At 38.5% G+C, this 18440-nt stretch overlaps 1 protein-coding gene and 1 long non-coding RNA gene across 2 annotated transcripts; one reads left to right on the top strand and one right to left on the bottom strand.

Moving 5' to 3' along the window:
* The first annotated feature begins 93 nt into the window (after positions 1-93).
* On the top strand, positions 94-1376 carry LOC109368165. Its single transcript, XR_002115925.2, has 2 exons — positions 94-320; positions 825-1376. It is a non-coding gene; the product is annotated as an uncharacterized LOC109368165 (long non-coding RNA).
* Positions 1377-4339: 2963 nt separating this feature from the next.
* On the bottom strand, positions 4340-17536 carry MIOS (meiosis regulator for oocyte development). The gene is made up of 10 exons (XM_003207094.4): positions 16147-17536; positions 15846-15944; positions 14644-14901; positions 13661-13830; positions 10935-11000; positions 10194-10352; positions 9315-9467; positions 7823-8027; positions 6621-6750; positions 4340-6369 (listed from the first exon to the last, which is right to left on the bottom strand). Exons 1-10 carry the CDS (start codon positions 17441-17443, stop codon positions 6273-6275), a joined length of 2634 nt encoding a protein of 877 aa, XP_003207142.1. The 5' UTR covers positions 17444-17536; the 3' UTR covers positions 4340-6272.
* Between the last annotated feature and the right edge of the window lie 904 nt (positions 17537-18440).

Genomic DNA, 18440 nt, shown 5'->3' with positions numbered 1-18440 from the left:
ATGATTTTTTATGATTTTTACGATTTATTTATTTATTTATTTCCCTGTTGTCTCTTACTCCCCTTCTCCTCCCAGTACTAATGTATGGCTTGACATAGAACAGAATCTGTTGTAATGATCAAACCTTCAGAGAATTTCTGATTCGAGTGCTGTACAGTGGAAATAGCAGCTAATTTGGTGATGCCAATTTCATTTCTGGTACGTTCTGCAGCTAGATGAAGAGATCTCAGGAATTCTTGAAGTGGTGGGAAGAGTAACAAATCAGGCAACCATCATGTGCATGTCATACGTCCAGTTCAGGGAAGATAAAAGTCCATTTGGTAAGTAAGGATGTATGTTATAGCAAATTTAATTTTGTGTTCTGAACATTTATTTAGTAAATAAGGAGAGCATAATCATCCCTTCTTGTGGAGAGGATCATTCTTCAAGCTGCCTGATATGGTGCGGAATATATAAACAGACAATGGCAGTAGGAAATACTACATACTGAATACATTATTTTACTGCCAAACTGTAGGGACTGATTCAAGGTCTGAGCTGATCTAGGCCATGCTCACAGGCCTGATTGTTTCTCCAATCCCAGCTACACAGTTCTTTGTCCTCCCTGTCCTGTGTTGGACCTTGTGTGATGTCCAGTTATTAGCAGGCCTAAAAATAATCCCTCAAAAAGAAAGCATGAATATGGCAGGCTTGGGGAACTAGAGAGCATGTAGGGGATGGCAAACACTCAACTGTATTGCTTTAAAGTTGGCAGTGCTTTAATGCTGCAATTTACTAGTGGGGAATTTAACTTAAGCTTTTTTCTTTTTTTTGCCCTTTTTCAGATCTGGAACTCTACAATGAAGCACTGAAAATTATTCACGAATTTCCTGAATACTTCCCCTTTGGTACTGGGAGGAACAATTAATTCTTTCTAGAGCTTCAGGTGTGCAACATTACCTTGGCTGTCTTGCCTGACGGCATGGTAAGAGTTGTATTAGTTTCCAACAAATATACTAAGAAGATGCTATTACACGTGCCATGTGTGGCCAGTGAAATATATTTTCTTAGAAACTTTTCTTTGAATTAGCTTAGCAAGAAGCAGAACACTTCTGTGGCTATGTTACTGACTGTATATATTTAATCCTTCATGAGGGATGCTCTCTTGCAAGATTTGACTTGCTAGAAATTGATGTTTTGTAGGCCTCTTTTCCATTGTCCACAGAGGTTCCAGGATACTTAACACAAAACTCATACTGAAGATTTTTGGTAGGGTTTTAATGTAAAGATATTTTAAAATTTTTTGCTTTGATATAAATTTATTGAACATGGAGGGAAAGATTTATTTTGCATCTTGATAATGGTCACTTCTCCAATAAATATATGGCTACATTCAACTACTTGTGGTAGTACTATATCTATCTAGTGCTATTTCCAATGATACATGGTGATTCCCATTCCATTTTACCTAACACAAGTAATTTAATTTTAACAAAGTGGAGTACAAGGTACTTGCCTTTTACACTGATGTTAAACAGTTGAGAGATTTAAGTGTCTGATTAGGCTTGGTAATTCAGTCACACTTGAAATCCCATCACAAACTTCATACTTAGTGGATCACAAAGATGATCAGGGATTGAAGCACCTCCCCTATGAAGACAGGCTGAGGGAGCTCGGCTTGTTCAGCCTGGAGAAAAGAATGAGGGTGACCTCATTGCAGCCTTTCAATACCTAAAGAGAGCCTACAAACAGGAGGGGAATCAACTCTTGGAAAGGGTTGATAACTGCAGGACAAGGGAAAATGGTGTTAAGTCAAAGAAGAGAAAATTTAGGTTGGATGTCGGGGGAAATTTTTTACAGAGAGAGTGGTGATGTGCTGGAACAGGCTGCCCAGAGAGGTTGTGGATGCCCCGTCCCTGGAGGTGTTCAGGGCCAGATTGGATGGAGCCCTGGGCAGCCTGGTCTAGTATTAAATGGGGAGGTTGGTGGCCTTGTGGCAGGGGGGTTGGAGATTGAGGTCCCTGTCAGCCCTGGCCATTCTGTGATTCTATGAATATCACATGGCAGAATTCTTACGCCTCTTCATGTAACACAAAGTTAAATCTAACTTCGGAAATATTTTCTGTAAATTAATAAAACAATTAGAAAGTGTTTTAAATTTTTTTTTGTGTTCCATGTTCACTAGCCTTTTTTGGTTGTAGTTTTTATAGCTGGATTAATACCTTATTAAGATCGCTGTACTTATTTATGAATATCTCCATTTTTAGTCAAATAATCTGTTTTAAAGAGTCCTTATTTACCAAACTTACCACAAACTACAGCATTACTCTGATTGTTACAAATCATAAGTGAATTAGTTCTTCCACCTGAGTGACTAACTGGGTTAGTCAGGTGCTCTGTTTTTTTTCCCCTCTCTGCTTAGAAGCTGGACAGTGACAGGAGGGGAGGGAGAAGGACCTGAAAAGTATGAGTCAGCCCCATACTGTAAACCTGAACAAGAAGGTCCCTATGGCATGACACCATACTCTGCTTTATAGTACTATTACTGTGTTTTAGCGTTCAGCAAAATTAAATGTCATTGCCAACAACTACATGTTTGTTTTACTGGCATTTAACTCTCTAGAATTATTCTACTTTAGAAAAAGAAATCTATTTTGTGCATATATATATATAGTAAAACATTGCATGCAAATAGTTTTTTACAAGGTTATCTAAGCCCAATAAAATGGATTCCACCACTAGATGGCTATAGCACTTTACCCTGACAGAGACCATCCTTGGATATGGGAACTTTTGTGTAAATATTTGATCACATCTAAGTGGTAAATGCTAGTTTTCCGTTGTCTGTCAAGACTTCTATCCCAGAGCAGTGACACAGGACAAACAGTATCAAAATCACTGTGTGGCTTATACTAATAAGGAACTGTAACATATTCTTGCTACGAAAGGAAAAGTAACGCTCAGGTTCTGGATGTACTTAGGAGGGCAACAACTAGAGAAAGCGCAAGACATTTCACGGATCAAAGAAATAACCATGGGGACTGCATTGCTCCCCCCCCCTTTAGAATTTCACTAACTCAGTAAATGTGCAAGGAACTGCCAAGGCTTAGAAACAATAAAGAAAATTGACTTAGTGGGTAACTCATGAAAGGGGAATCACAAGGGCAACCAAACCGTAACCGCCAAGGGAGAATATCAGGTCAGCAAAACTGGGGTATGTTTTTTCCTGCTGTGGCTAAGAAGTATTTGAAGTATTCTTCCTAACTTCAGCCAAGGGGTGCACTATACTATCCCACAGCCTTTTTCTCCTGGAACATCTAGTGTAGTTGGCAGGATCCTACTCTGATTGGAAAAAATGGATTTGAGTATAGTAGGGATGGCTGTTGAGGGCACTAGGAAGCACAAATTGGACAAGAGAGCTGTTGGAAATGCAGAGTAGGGGGGTTGAGCAGCTCCCACGCTGGGCTCCCTTTGGATACAGTGAATTGGAATTGCTTGAGTTGGAAGGGGAGCTAGTCCAACTCCAGGGACATGGCACAGCTCAATCACATTGCTCAGCCTGACCCTGAATGACTCCAGGGACGGAGCATCCACCACCTCTCTGGGCAACATCTGCCAGTACCTCACCACTCATAATTTTTTTTTCTTTATATCCAAGCCTTGTCAGAGGTGTCTCCCTCTTTGCCTCATGGTCCTTAGCCCATGGTCCTGGCCTGAGCTACACCACCTGTATTGCCTGTGCCTCTTGGTGACCCCAACCCGCTGACGTGAACGCCAGCATGACCTCAGACCTGACTCATCACTGTGACTTAGCTGGGGCGTGCTGGACACTTGGATGGCGTTAATCTCTGTCACCAGGCTTGCTCCGCTCTCCTTGCTCAGGCAGCACAAGACTCTGACCCTTGTAGGTGACAGAGACCATAAAATACTCAAGTCAGTTTGTGCTCATTTGCAAGCCTCTAGTGCATAAGATGAGAAAGTGCTTGCACTTAATCACATACTATGAAATGAAAATAATGAAATGTAGTCAGCATGAACCATAAGTTCAGAAAGGAGTTTTGGCATGCAAAGCCACCTTCAACTATTTCAATAACAGAGTCAAGAAGATAGAAAATAGTAAATGTGAATGTTATCTGCAGACAATGAAATGTCTGCAGCTATACTTACAAATCACAGCTTTACTAATTAAGAAGCAAAACAAGAAAAAAAAAAGATGATTAAGTACACCTCTTATAAGTTTTTAGAAATAGTGTAATTATTGGTCTGAAAGCTTGAATACCAATTACAACAGCGAAAGTTGGTACTTACACTGGACCAGAATATGTACATATTAATAACCTAAAACATTTCAAAGACATGCTGAACATCAAAGCAGGCAACTTATTTAATGAAATGATAGAAACTGAAACAAACAGGTACAGTCAAGTCAAAAAAAGTTGAGACTTCTTTTTTACATTAAAAAATGAGACATTTTTAAGCAGTTAGGTTCCTGGACATGGCATTTATCATGAAAATTTACTGATCAATGGTACTACAGAGGAATAAAAATATATCCTTTGCACTTACAAATCCTCACTTCCATAAAGCAAAAGTATTATTGCCCGTGTTTATATAAATAGGGTATCATACATTAAACCCCAGTTTACATTTATTAATGGAGAACATTTTAAAGAGCACTTCAACACAAACAAAGTGTGCAAAAATACCAGAAAGAGAAATAAATATTCCAACAAGAAAAAAAAAAACAAACATTAACTGCTTCTCCATGATAGTCTGACTACAAATATTAAATACCTCTTAGATTTTAACTTTCTATCTTTGTCAATTAGGCAAGAATTTTAGATCAGAGTATGTATAGCAGATGTAGGACAGCATTAATCAGAAAATATGACTGGGAGTTCCAAATGTAGTCATGTACACCCACAGACCATGTTTCTACTTTCTATCTTGTTGCAACTACATTAGAGCACTTAGAACCCGTGGTATGTTACAGTATATTCTTTTTTAAAACAACAAATTTCACAGTCCTGGCAATATGGTACCAGTTTATTGCTAGCATTCCATTTAGTATTTCAAAGCACACAAGTAATAAGTAACTCATATACTGTTTCTAATAGTAAATAAACACACACCAAGTAAACTGATGTTATTTTCACATACCTTAAAACAGGTGTTTTTTTTCCCCTAATATGAATTTTGTTGCCTACAAAGTCAAGGACAACAATACTGATTAGCTCCTAGCACAGTATTAGCAAAATATCATTGACTCTCAAGTTAATAAATATACTTAATTCCAGCTGGTAACATATAATTATTTTTTTTTTTTTACCACTTGCAGTCAATGACATAAAATCGTGCAGTCTTTAGGAGCAGACTGGTGTCCAGCAGTGATCTGAAGCAGGATTTAAATAGGTTCACTTCACACTTCCCAGTCTATTTCAGAAGTGCCAAAAAATCCTGATTATCCAGAAGTCCCAAAAATTCAAAATGCTTGTAGACAAAACTCAGTATGTAGTTTAAAACCTGAAATATTTACAAGTCTCAGTCCTTGAGATTTCAGATCTTCACAGTATTATGTTAAAAATAAAACAGTCATATCAAACTTCTAATAATTTGTCTGCACTCCGCAATTAAACTGACACATGAGTTTTCAGAGAACTCTTGTCTAGGATAATCTCCCCAAACTCTTCAGCATTATCATTCACATCAGCACATTAAATAAGCTCTCAAATTGCAAAGGTATTGCTTTTTCTGTTAACAAAAGTTGAGAAAAGAAAGAAATAGATTTTCCCATAAAATAAAATTATTTAGAATATAATTAACAGTGACACTCTTAATTGACTTACAAGGAAGTGATTGCATTCAAAGAAGCGTGATCAATCAGTGAAAGGATCGTTCTGCCAATCGTTCTGCCATCCTCTGAAGAACACTTTTTTGCCATTTGCTTTGAAGGTTTATTTTCAAAGAGCACAACAGATAAACACTGCTTTATTTGGAAAACTGATAAACGGGCCCAAAAACGTTACCCTGAACAATTTGTTAAAATTCTTTGAATTTCAACAAAGCCTCCCAGCCTCTGAACTGCTTAAATCCACTGACTGAGGCCCAGGTGATATATCCAGAGGCTTATTTCCACATTATCAATTTTTACCATGCACAGTCATACACACATCATTTTACTCATCTGATAGCAATTTATTTTTTCACACTAAGTCACAAATGACCTCTGTCTAAAATGTATGCTTGGACTATAATGGACATCCATTAAAGATCCTCACATTTTCAAGGAATATTTACACCTGAACAGTCTCTGCTGGAATAAGATTCCCTGTTGTATCCAGCTGCATACACTTACACGAACAGGCAGACACAGGACACTCAGTATGGTCCCTAGATAGCAATAGCAAAGGAAAGGAAAAAGCAGGTAAGATAAAGCTAACAAGTATTTTGCAACCTGTAAATTTAAGTATGTGCAGGAACACAGCATCTCACAGAAAACTTTGCAGCACAGTAAGCTTAGCTTCTGTTGTTGTTTTTTGTTTGTTTGTTTTTAAAACACAGACACTTCAATTGCAGATACAACAAAGGAGACACATTGTACTTCATGCAGGGAAATGCCAAAGACCTTAACATGAACTTACCTGAACCAGCTGAGCATATGCCCAGCATGTCCACCATGCCTACAGTTGTGACACCAAGTAAACCAGTTGTTGAACTGGGCTAACTTCTTGTCTTTGCTAAGATCCACTTTTTCATCTGACTTGGATCCTCCTGCGCAGAAGCAAACCCATCACAACAGATAAATGAAACATAATGGCTTAAAGTTCAGTCTTAAAAACACTGTTAAAACGAATTTGGAAATTAGGAACTTCAGGTGAAGTAGCAACCTGATTCTAAAAGGGACGTCAATGCAATTATCGAAGATATATGAACTGGTGGAGAATCAAGAATTGTATTGCTTGGCTAATGTTTCACACCTTACGGACATGCTAGTATTGCCTATTAAATTTTGCAGACAATCTCTTTCAGTGGTGATTTATGTTCCAGTGATTGATTTATGTTCCAGTGAATTATGCGTCTGTTCTACTGTACATGGAATGTTCTGCTTTAAAATACGTAAGATTAACAAAATCTCAGTTATGAATTGGAATAATTCAGTAACAAGTCATAACACTGACCAGTGAAAGAATGAGAGATATATAAATAGATAACAACTGTACAGCTGCCCATAGCTCTTTAACAAGACTGACCAAAAAAATATAAAAAAAATTGATTTTACTTAGACCTTGTATACTGCTAAGTCCAAGAATTCAGAACCAAGAGATTCTAGGGATAGTATCTCTTAGCTGCTCCAGCAGGACCCATACGTTCTTTCATATTTAGTCACAGAGAGTATATATATATATATACACATTACATTTATTTCCTTTTCCAGTTAAGGAGCAATTGATTTACATTACAAGATTCCTGCACCTCCCAACAGTCCATCCCAAGAAAACATATCTCCCAGTTCAATGTCAAAGCTCATAATACCAAGCACCACAATATCCAAATCTTTTTTTTTCTGTTTAAGCTATGGAATTCTACTAACAATATCACTGGAAAAAATGGCCAGAACAAGGTAACTATGCATACAGTCTGACACAAAAAAAAGACATAGGCTTAATCAAAATACTGGATGGGATGTAAATATGTTCTCCATTACAGTCTCTCTCTCTTTAATTATTTACAGTACGAGTACAAATAGGAGGAAAAAGTGCAACAGAAGATCTTCCTTCAGGAACTGCTAATTAGGCCTCTAACAAGGACCCCAACCAAATAACTTAAAACAAGTATGTTATACCTGGACAACTGGAAACTGGAGTTCCCATATTTATCAGGCAAAGTGCACAGCGAGGAAGTGGCTTACGACAACCAGGACAGCTGGTAACTTTTGACTTAGTTGGTGAACCGCTCACCCCGTACTGGCTGAAACCTCGCCCCTGATGAGGAATGGCTGAACAGCTGTAGGAGATTGATTTTCCACAGAAATTGCAACTCACAAACACCTAAAGAGAACAAAAGCCCATTCATTTTTCAGTTTGTTTTCTGCTATAATTTTAAGTGAATTTGCTCAAGCTAGTGAAGACTTGATTTACCAGATATCCTAAAGACTGTGCTGGAAAGTCTTGCAAAGGTGTTGCAAACATCCTGGCTTATAGAATGCTGCCCATGTACTTCAACAGCACATAAAACCATGTAAAACTGCTACTGCTTGGAGAGGTATCATTTAAGAATATAAGAAGTTACATGTCAAGTAAATAAAGAAGCTAAGCTTACTCAGTTTACAGGCCTCTCCATTTTTCTACTCAAGTGACCCACTCTAAAGTCCACAACATGAGGATTTGTCTAATAATCTTTACCTGCATACCTCATGTCACAAGTTGGGGTATAATACAGAGAAAAGCAATACTTTCAGCTCTTCAGGAATTATTTATGTTGCTCATGTAAGGCAGGAGTAGTAAATTCAACTCCTTCTCGCTTGGAGCATTATAGATGGAGTTTTCTTTAAAAAGTTGTGAAGAATATGTGACTCAAAAAACAGCCTTCCTTAGAAATCCTTGTGTCCCCAAGGCTTGTAATGCACATATTAGCAGGCAAGAGCAAGTAGGAGTTGCTGTGGGCAGAACATTTTGAGTAAAAACAGTAACAGATAATATTTGGATGGGGTGTCATTCTTCAGTTTAGCTTATGCTCTGAACTGATAAAGAAAATTGCTATTCACTTCAGACTCAAAGGCTTCAAAGGTTCAGTTAACTAAAAGCCAATTTGAACTGGTCCCTGGTTCCTTTCCCTAGTTTCAGAAACATCCTCATCATGATGAAGAACTCACTAGGGTAAGTCTCTGATTTTGTTTTTCAACGCTGGAAGAAAGAAAACCCACAGTTTCACCAAAAAAGAAGTGTGGAAACTTTACAGATTCTGAAAGATGAGTTTTTGTTAGAAGGAAAGGCTTAGAAAAAAAACAAACACCAAATAATGATTGAATAAAATGGCACTTCCTAGATATTCTAATATCTATTATTTACATAAATTTGTTTACTTCCTTACCCCCTACCAAAACAGTTAAGTCCTTTCTCTGAACAATATTTTTAAAAATATTAACAAAATAAATAAATAAAAACTACAAATAGAACACAAAACATTGATTTAGAGTATCCTTAATTGAAATCTTTCCTTTCCTTTCTTTTCCTCATGAAAGCCAAGATGTACCCAGGAATTTATTTTTTTCTATTTAAGTACCATGTTGCCTTCCTTTCTGAATTGGTCACACTTCATGTAAGAATCATATTTACCTGAGCTAAAGGTTTTGAACTGGGATCCAGCTTACTTCTGTGGATATCAAATTCTGCACGTTTGTGCCAAAACCTCCAAGCATCTAAAAGATTCCTATAGTTCTCAATCCAGTACTGAACCCTCTCATCCTTAAGTACTTCTGATGGAGAACCCTAAAGAGAAAAGAAAAGATGCCAGACATACACTGAACATGCACAACACAAGTTATTCACTTTTTCAAAAGGCTTTATTACTACATAATACAAAATAAAAGAAATAATAGCATAATTTGCATAGACAGAGACGATATTTGGAAATATTTAAGACAAGTTTGATAAAAGTTTTCTTCAGTCTGCCTTTCAGGTTGAGAATACTCGTGCTGCTGTTCTCCTAAAAACTCAGATTATACATTTCTGTAGCACATCTGAGTTCATACCATTACTATGGTTACATGCATAGTCAAACACAGCACTGGTAGTACCTCCAACTGTGCCAGTAAGGACCAAGATAAGCTCAATACAAAAAACAAATCCAACATCTGCCCAAAGACAAAAAAATGCTCCACCTTACAGCAGTTCTCGAACAAAACCCTGGAAGCAAAAAAGCCTATTTTGAACCTATCAGAAAACACAGCAGTAGTTCAACTATTCAACTGCTCAATTTTTTTTTCTTTTCCTGTCTTCCCTTTGTCTTCACGTTCTCTGACTGAGACAGCTTGAATATATACGTTTGTAATTATCATCAAGCATTTCAGATGATTGCACAAAATCACCTGGCTATATACTGTCAAAATTTACTATAGAATATGCTTTTTAGTTCACAAGAGTCAGTGCTATACTGCTAAATAAACTATGTTTAGCTCTCTTGTGTAAAGACTCACTTCTGAGAGAGACACTAACCTGTAACATGCAATAGCTTGCTGTCTGGACATCACCAGTTCTGTCAACATAACTCTCCATCAAGTCCACGCCATCTTTTGTCAGCCCTGTCAACAGTATTCCTTCCAAATTCCCAGCATCTTTCATTTCATTCGTCAGCTTCTCAATAAATCTGTTCAGCTATAAAAATAAAAAGAAATTACTTAACTTTTGCTGTTTGTACATCCCCCCTGTAATTAATTTAACACATATAGCAAAACTTTTTTAAAGTTTAAGAATGTCTTTTGCTAAAAGTACACACTGCTTACTGCATGTTATACAGGAAAGTGTATATGGCTGTATCCACTATATACCAAGAATTTAAATATTAATGTACTTCAAACCTCTTGATGCAAAGAGCAAAAATAAAGAGATCACCAGTTTTTCCATACACTCCTATGAATTTAAAGGAAAACACTCTTACTGTAAAATAAAGGCTTTTCTCAAGAGAAGGTAAATGTCTGGAAATAAAAACCAAATACAAATACTGTCCAGTAAAACATTTAGCTAATGCGATATGATTTTTAAAACTAGTAAGTCTAGAAGATTATTTACTTAAAAAAAAAAATTAAGAGAGAGGGGGAGAAAAATTATACTACAGCTTATATCTTACTGTGAAGAAAAACCTTATGATACACTGCTTCACACTCCCACCTCAAATTTTCATCTCACTAAATAAACCCCTGCTCAACAGTTTGCTTGAATGTGTAACCACAGACTTACCTGAGCATCATTGAGAAACTTGCAAGCAAATGCCACTCTGTCTCGTACTGCCACATTATTTTCATACTTAAGAGAGAAAAATGGGAATATCACCATCACATGCTAACTTCCAAGATTTCAATACGCTGCTTCTAAAAGTCAGATCATTTATCTTATTGTATAGCTAATATTATGAATTTGATTATGTACAAAGAGTGCACCAGAAGAAAGCTAACACCAAATATCAACTGATCTGTTTATACTCAGATACAGGCATCAGACTGAGACTGTGGCTACCTGGAACAATCTGCTTCTGTGGCAGAAAAGCCTGGTACAACACACTGTGCGTGCTTTTTGAATCTATACAGTTTTATAAATTTTTATAAAAGAAGTTTTATAAATCACGTAGGGCTAGGCTATAGTGTTTCTAGCACATATAGCCAAGAGTCTCAATAAGTCACGAAAGGTTGAACAAACAACTCTTCTTCTTCCATATTTATAAAAAGCCTAGCCCAACTACTTTATTTTTCCTAAAAACACAACCAAAGAAAATAATAATAATAAAATGACAATACCCAAAACAGCAATTTTTCCAAAGTATATTGGTACCCAACATGCAGCATGCAACATTTACTTGCTGCTTTATAATCCTTTTGCTATATCAGGCACTGAAGAAAAAAACACCTTGATTACATTCACACTGGTACTTGCTGTGCCCATATAAAATCATTACCTAACACCCAGAGCACAAGAGCATTCTCTCTTCCTCAGAGAAATTGTTTTCTCCTCTGGGATTCTTACGTTATTCTTATTTAATAGCCTAAATAAATCATATTTTGTCATCCTTGTCTTCAACATGTGTAGGCCAATTACTCTTTTACATGTGGGTCAAATGAAGCATATCCTTTGTTCTCTAACTAAGGATCAAGTATGTTACTTCTCCAAACCCTCAAAGTATCTCATGATTAAATTAAAGATTTAGCATGCTCTTTATATCAATTCTAGAAGATACAAAATCATTTATTATTTCATCACTCCAAAAGTATTTTAACAATTAAACAAGAAAAAATGAAGTACAATTCAGTGCAAAGACAGCATCACAAAAACTTCTCTGCACCTACTGTTTCCTGCATTTCTCTTGTTAGAATAGAACAGTTCATAGAATCATAGAACGGCCTGGGATGAAAAGGACCTCAAAGATCATCCAGTTTCAACCCCCCTGCTATGTGCAGGGCTCACCAGCCACCAGACCAGGCTGCCCAGAGCCACATCCAGCCTGGCTTTGAATGCCTCCAGGGATGGGGCATCCACAACCTCCTTGGCAACCTGTTCCAGTGCGTCACCGCACTCTGTGTGGAAAAACTTCCTCCTAATATCTGACCTAAACCTCCCCGTCTCAGTTTGAAACCATTCCCCCTTGTCCTATCACTATCCACACTTGTAAACAGTCATAAACCCCTCTCATTTATATGCTTCCTTCAAGTACTGGAAGGCCACAACGAGGTCTCCCTGGAGCCTGCTCTTCTCCTGGGCTAAATAAGCCCAGTTCTCTCATCTTTTGTCATTTGGAAAGGACCTACAAAGATCACTGAGTCCAACTACATTGGGTTAAATCAGTAGTTAAAGCACACTATTGAAGGTACTGCCCAAATGCCTCATGAGCACCAATAGGTGTGTGGCACCAACCATCTCGCTACGAAGACTGTTCCAGTGTTTCACCACCCTCAAAGGGACGAAGTTTCTCCTTATATCCAGTCTGAGCCTCCCCCAGCACAGCTCTGTGCCATTCCTGAACATTCTGTCATCAGTTCCCACGAGCACAGTCCAGCACTTTACCCTCCTCAGGGAGCTGCAGAGAGCTCCTGGCCACCTCTTGGACTCCTCTTCTCCAGCCTGGACAACCCAGGTTCCTTCAGCGTCCCTTCACAGAATAGACCTTACAGCTCTGTTCCCAAAATTGGTGCCTTCTTTGGATACTTTCAGGGACCTTAACATCATTATCATATTGTGGAGCCCAGGAATGTACACAATATTCAAGGTGAAGCTGTACTAATGTCATATGCAGTGGGATAATCACCTCTTCTGACTAGTTGGCTGTGCTGTGCTTAATACCACTCAAAATACAGTTTTCTCCTTGGCTGCCAGGGCACACTTTTGGCTTGTACTGAATTGCTGTCACCAGTACCCCCAAGTCCTTTCCTGCAGAGCTCCTCTCTAGCCACTCATCCCCCAGTTTCTGTTTTTATCCAGCACTGCTCCATCCCAGGTGCAGACCTGGCATTTTCCTTTGTTAAGCTCCTTGCCATTGCTGATGGCCCAGTGCTCCCATCTATCTGGATCCCTCTGTAAGGTGTGTCATCCAAATAGTGCCAAGACAGCATCACAAATAGTCCCTCCAAATAGCCAGCAACACCTCCCAGCTTAGAATTATCAGCAAACTTGCTGAGGATGTACCTCACTCCCGCATCCAGATCATTAACCTCCTGCTTTTTTCCTACCAGCTTATATTATTTTAAGAACATTTCTAATGGCTTAAGAATTCCATGCTAAAAAAGATAAGCAAAATTCCCTAAGAACTGCGTCAATTATGTTGGATGTTTTGACTGCCTCTGCATATTTCATATAGTTTTCACACTGACACAATGCTTACTAATGCAAGAACTCATGGAGTTTGCAATACTTTACTGACATCCACATGTTTATACGCATAACTATTATTTAAAGAAATTTAACATAAATTTACTCACCAAAACACCATCATATGATCCAGACTCACTTGTTAGAAAAGCAAACATAGCACACAGGTAGGGATTGTTCAACTGCAGTCTTAGAGTACTGCACATTTCTCTCCAAAGTGAGTTCTTCTCATCTGTATAGCCTGACAGAGCCATTGCTACTACATTAAGGTTCAGATCACCTGGTTTAATGAAAAACAATGAAAGAATATTTAAGTTTGGGATTTTTTTTTTTAAAAAGAATGTGCAAGAGTTTGAAGTTAATACATTTCCTAAAATCATTATATTAATTTCATCTAAATACTGTCAGAAAATATTTCCTTTTTTCTAACTCAATGCCAGACCCTGTTCTGAACCTTCTCCCCACTCAAAAAATGCACACACACCTCCCCCAACCTCCAAAACTATTAAAAACAGAAGAACCTTAACTGTTCTCTTCATTTCATACCAATACAATTTGGTGCCAAGTCATTATTTTAAATTTAATAAGAGAACAGATGCAAATCAGAGTCCCAGGAGGAACTAAAACTAGCTCTAAAATCTTTAAATCTACCTTCATACATTGTCACTTTCCCAAAGAATATTTCAGAATTAATGTCTTCTGGAAACTTTGAATATTTTATTTCAATTACTCCTGCCACTGCACTGGCAGAAAACTTCATATAGCCCAACTGAAGAAGACCTGACATCTGACCCACCTGCAATTACATTAAAAGAAAAAATCCCACCACTTTTGAGTGGGTTATTTTTGAGTGTAACACTTTCTGTGGTATGTATCACTATTCACAACGTTTTAATTACACAGTAAAGCATACTACAGTCTGAGGAGCGAAGAGAAAATAGGATTTGTCAGATTCTGAGGCTCCAATACAGCCAATTCAAGTAAGTACTGTAAAAGACAGCAGGCATATTTTCCATACCACTTTCCAAAATCCAGTTTACAACTACTCAGGTGATGTACCTCCAAAAGAAAAGACACAAAACACAATACAAACCTTTTCCCGAGGAAGCACCTTTATTTAGAATTTGTATTGCCCGCCGTATGTCCAAATTGAATAGTGCTACAGCAGCAGCTCGCTCCCAGTCTCCTTCCTGTTCCAATGAATTTAAAAAAGGTTCCACATCTAAGTCTGTTCCCTTCTTTATCCACCCACAGAGCTGCAAAGCCAAGGATCTCTCCTCGCTCAGATACTGAATAATATCTGCCTGTCTATCAGATCCACTCCTGCTGTGCCTGAGGTTCTCTGTTGTTCCTGAAATGGGAACAGTATGTTAAATTATGCTTAAATCACAATCTAAATTGCAACTGCAACGCTTTGATTTCAATCATAAAACAGAACATAAAAGCCAAGTATCCTACTTTACTACTAAATTAACATCAGTAATAACTACATGGTAAGGAGCAGCAGATAGCAAATGATTTTATTCTGATCTCCTAGAAGTCACACATCTAAACTTGACACTTACTCCCTAAGTCTGTATTTCTTTCCTCTCCATCCTAAGATTGTGGAGGTTTCTGTTACCAAGACAGGACTGATCAGTGCGTTCAACTTGAAAATACAGTCATGCACCTGCTCTACCAGTTCTCCTCAGCAAGCATCAGTGTGCTAGAAATGTTCCCAACACTCAAGAGTTGCTTTTGTTGTGTTTTTTTTCCCCACATTGAGCAGATCAAATATTAATAAGACACTTAAGGAATAGAGAGGAAAAGATTCAAGTAAGAATCCCCTAAAAAATAACTCAGCTTAAGAGGCGTAATGTGATTGATACACAATGAATGACTGCCACTTCAAAATAAGATAGCTTCTTTAAACATACAAATCTACTTTGGCTACAGTAAAGTCAGCTTTCTAGAACTATACTCCCATGCAGAACTTCGAAAAATACAACAAATAGTTATGCAGGGAGCAAGACTTTTTGGTGGCATAGTCAACAGCTAAATGTTTGAAACAGTTCAGATGAAGTTCTGCCTCTGAGGTTATTTTGTTCTACTGATGATCTTCAAAGAAAACAAACAATTCAGGAAATCACTGTAATATAAACTGTTCACTTACATTTCTGTATTTACAATATATATTAAAACACAGATTGATACACTTCATGTATTTCTGCAGCCTCTGTTTTAAAAACAAAGTCGTGAGTGCTTTATTTTGTAAATATACTGTAATATAACTTATCAAAGTTAGAACATTCTTACCCAAAGATGACTTCACAATTGACTTAATGCCAGCATAAACTAGGGGACCTTTGTTTCCTGTAAGTTTTTGATCCATATCTTCAGTATACTGCTTCATAAGTATTTACACGTATAGGAAGCTTAATTTTTTCCAAAGAATTTGAAAAAACACTTCTTCAAAGTTAAAACTCATATGCTATTAACACAGACCTTTTACAGGACACTGCATTGTATTTAGACTTTCACACATTTCATACAACTAGTTTATGCTTAAAGGGGTGCATTACTTTTAAAATATAAACCACGGTAAAATAAAGGATATAGTGCAGAGTGTACCAAAGTGATTTCAGCTGAGGATCTTCATTTCCAGCTAGGAGGTGATTTCTCCAAACTTGTTCAGTATCAAGACCATACCTTGATAAAGCTCGGAGCCGCATTTTGGTCGCTATATCCTTTTCCAAGGAGCTGGCCTTTCCTTCTTCCGTACACTCATATAAATGTCGCCCACAAGCCCACATTAAGGATGTCACTGGACTCCATGCAAGAGAAATTCTCTCAAAAACCGTGAAGTCAGACATAGTTCTATTGGGAGTCACTACCACCATTCGATTTTGACTTGTGGGATGCCAGGCAAATGAGGCAATGTAGTTTTCACACGGTTGGACACTTCTTTCAATTATTGTAGGCTCAGTTTCATCTCCAATAGGCGTGGGAGTATGCTGCATGTCATACAGCCTAATGATATTACTATCCCTTGTTAAAGTAGCTAACAGTCCTGTTCTTGTTGGACACCATGCGACTTTTGTTAAAGGTTTTGGTTGCTCTGTCAAGGTCAGAACAGGCTTTTCAAACTTTCTTAAATCCCATATGGCAACTTGGCCTTCATAGAAGGAAGCTACACGATCGTGGAAATATGGATCAACAGTCACTCCTTGGACAGCCTTGGTATTTACAAATATTTTTTGGCTTGTATTTCTCAAATCAAAGATAGCCAGATTGCGATGCATTCCAGCTAAAAGAAGCTTCTGATCCCGTGGAAGCCAACAAAGGGAGAGACAAGCATCGTTCTGCCCTAACTCATAAAGTGGCTTTGTTACCACTAGTCCTGCTTCCGGATCTCCTGTTGAAAGTCTCACTTTCTCTGTAGCAACTGCAGTCTCTGGAGCATATTTGCTACTGATATCCCAGATCAACACTGAAAAGTCAGCCCGGTGTTTATCTAATCCAGCAGCAAGCCAGTTACTATCTAGTGGGTTCCATGCTAGGGTGTTGCACTGTCGCGCATGCTTGGGAACAAACTCTTTCCCTATCAAATCTTTAGATTTTGAGTTGTGATCTTGACCAAGGCTCGTAAGCACCACTCGACCATTGGCCTGTCCAACAGCAAGAAGACATTCAGGATCATACTTGGGATACCAAGCCACACATTTCATATACGGTGTATCTGAATTTATTGACAACAGCGTGGCAGTAGTTTCTTCCGACAAACGCAAGGACCCTGCCTTGAGTTCTGAACTTACAGCAGATTCAATGTGATAAAGGCTCAATTCTGAGTCACACACAACAAAACGGTCGACGTGGTGTGGGGCCCAAAGAATATCAGGTTTGGAGCCACTCATGTTTAAGGTGAGTTCACAAACAACTTAAACTCTTGTAGAAAGATTCGGGTGACATCCATTCATACGAAAACTGTTGAGAAAATCATTTGCAGGAATGTTATCAAAAGCCAAATTCCTTTTTCATCTCAGATCATCATTTAAAAAAAAAACAAGAATATTATTCTGCATTACTTTTAGCCCAAGTTTATTGTGTGCACACATTTAAAGCCAAAACTTTAAGCATTTCTCACATTAAGCCACTTTTCCCATGACATGCCCTGTTTTTGCTAAGATACACTGACTGAGGCAGAAACCACACAGCCATCTACACACCTACAGCAGCGTGTTCACAACCTCCAGCAATACCAGTATTGCTTATTATGGAAGAGAGCATCAACCAAAACATGATACAGCGTGATGTGTGGGTGTGCTGCCTGGAAACAGCTGCTCCCTAAAACACGTAGTAGAAAATGTCTCTGCCTAACTGAAATGCACTAATTCACAGATATTAGAGTCTGTCTGCCTTGTTTAAAGTTCTATCTGTAACCTACAAAGGCTTACCCTACTTGAAGATTTCTGTAACTATAAAGCTTTACATAAATCACCTCCTCCTGCTGCTCCCAGTTCCACCTTCTGCCCCACTGTCACCAGGTTTTTGCACATGGCCTAGCAGCACACATAAACCCACGCTGTTGTCAGTTCCACTGATACCTGCAGGAACCCCACGGCCAGAATCCTTCCACGCTCGCACATACTAAGGAAATGACCTTGTGATTCCTGCAAGTTTTTCTTACGGCTGGGAAAAATAAAAGATTTACCGTATTGGGAAAGGGCAGAAGGAAGCATCAGTTGCTGCCTCCGGGCCTCCTCTCCTCACCCGCTGTCCGCTCCCAGCGCTCCCCTCCTCTCGCCTCAGCCCAGTCCCTACCCGGTTCGGAGTCCGGCCCGCCTCACCGCTGCCCCGCTCTGCCCGAAGCAAGAGCAGCAGCCAACCCCCACCCGTCCCCAGGAGCCGCGG

This window comes from Meleagris gallopavo, chromosome 6 (assembly GCF_000146605.3).
Source record: "Meleagris gallopavo isolate NT-WF06-2002-E0010 breed Aviagen turkey brand Nicholas breeding stock chromosome 6, Turkey_5.1, whole genome shotgun sequence".
In the NCBI taxonomy this organism is placed as follows: Eukaryota; Metazoa; Chordata; class Aves; order Galliformes; family Phasianidae; genus Meleagris; species Meleagris gallopavo.
Note: the sequence above shows the minus strand (reverse complement) of the source record. Positions and strands in the feature narration are given on the sequence as shown.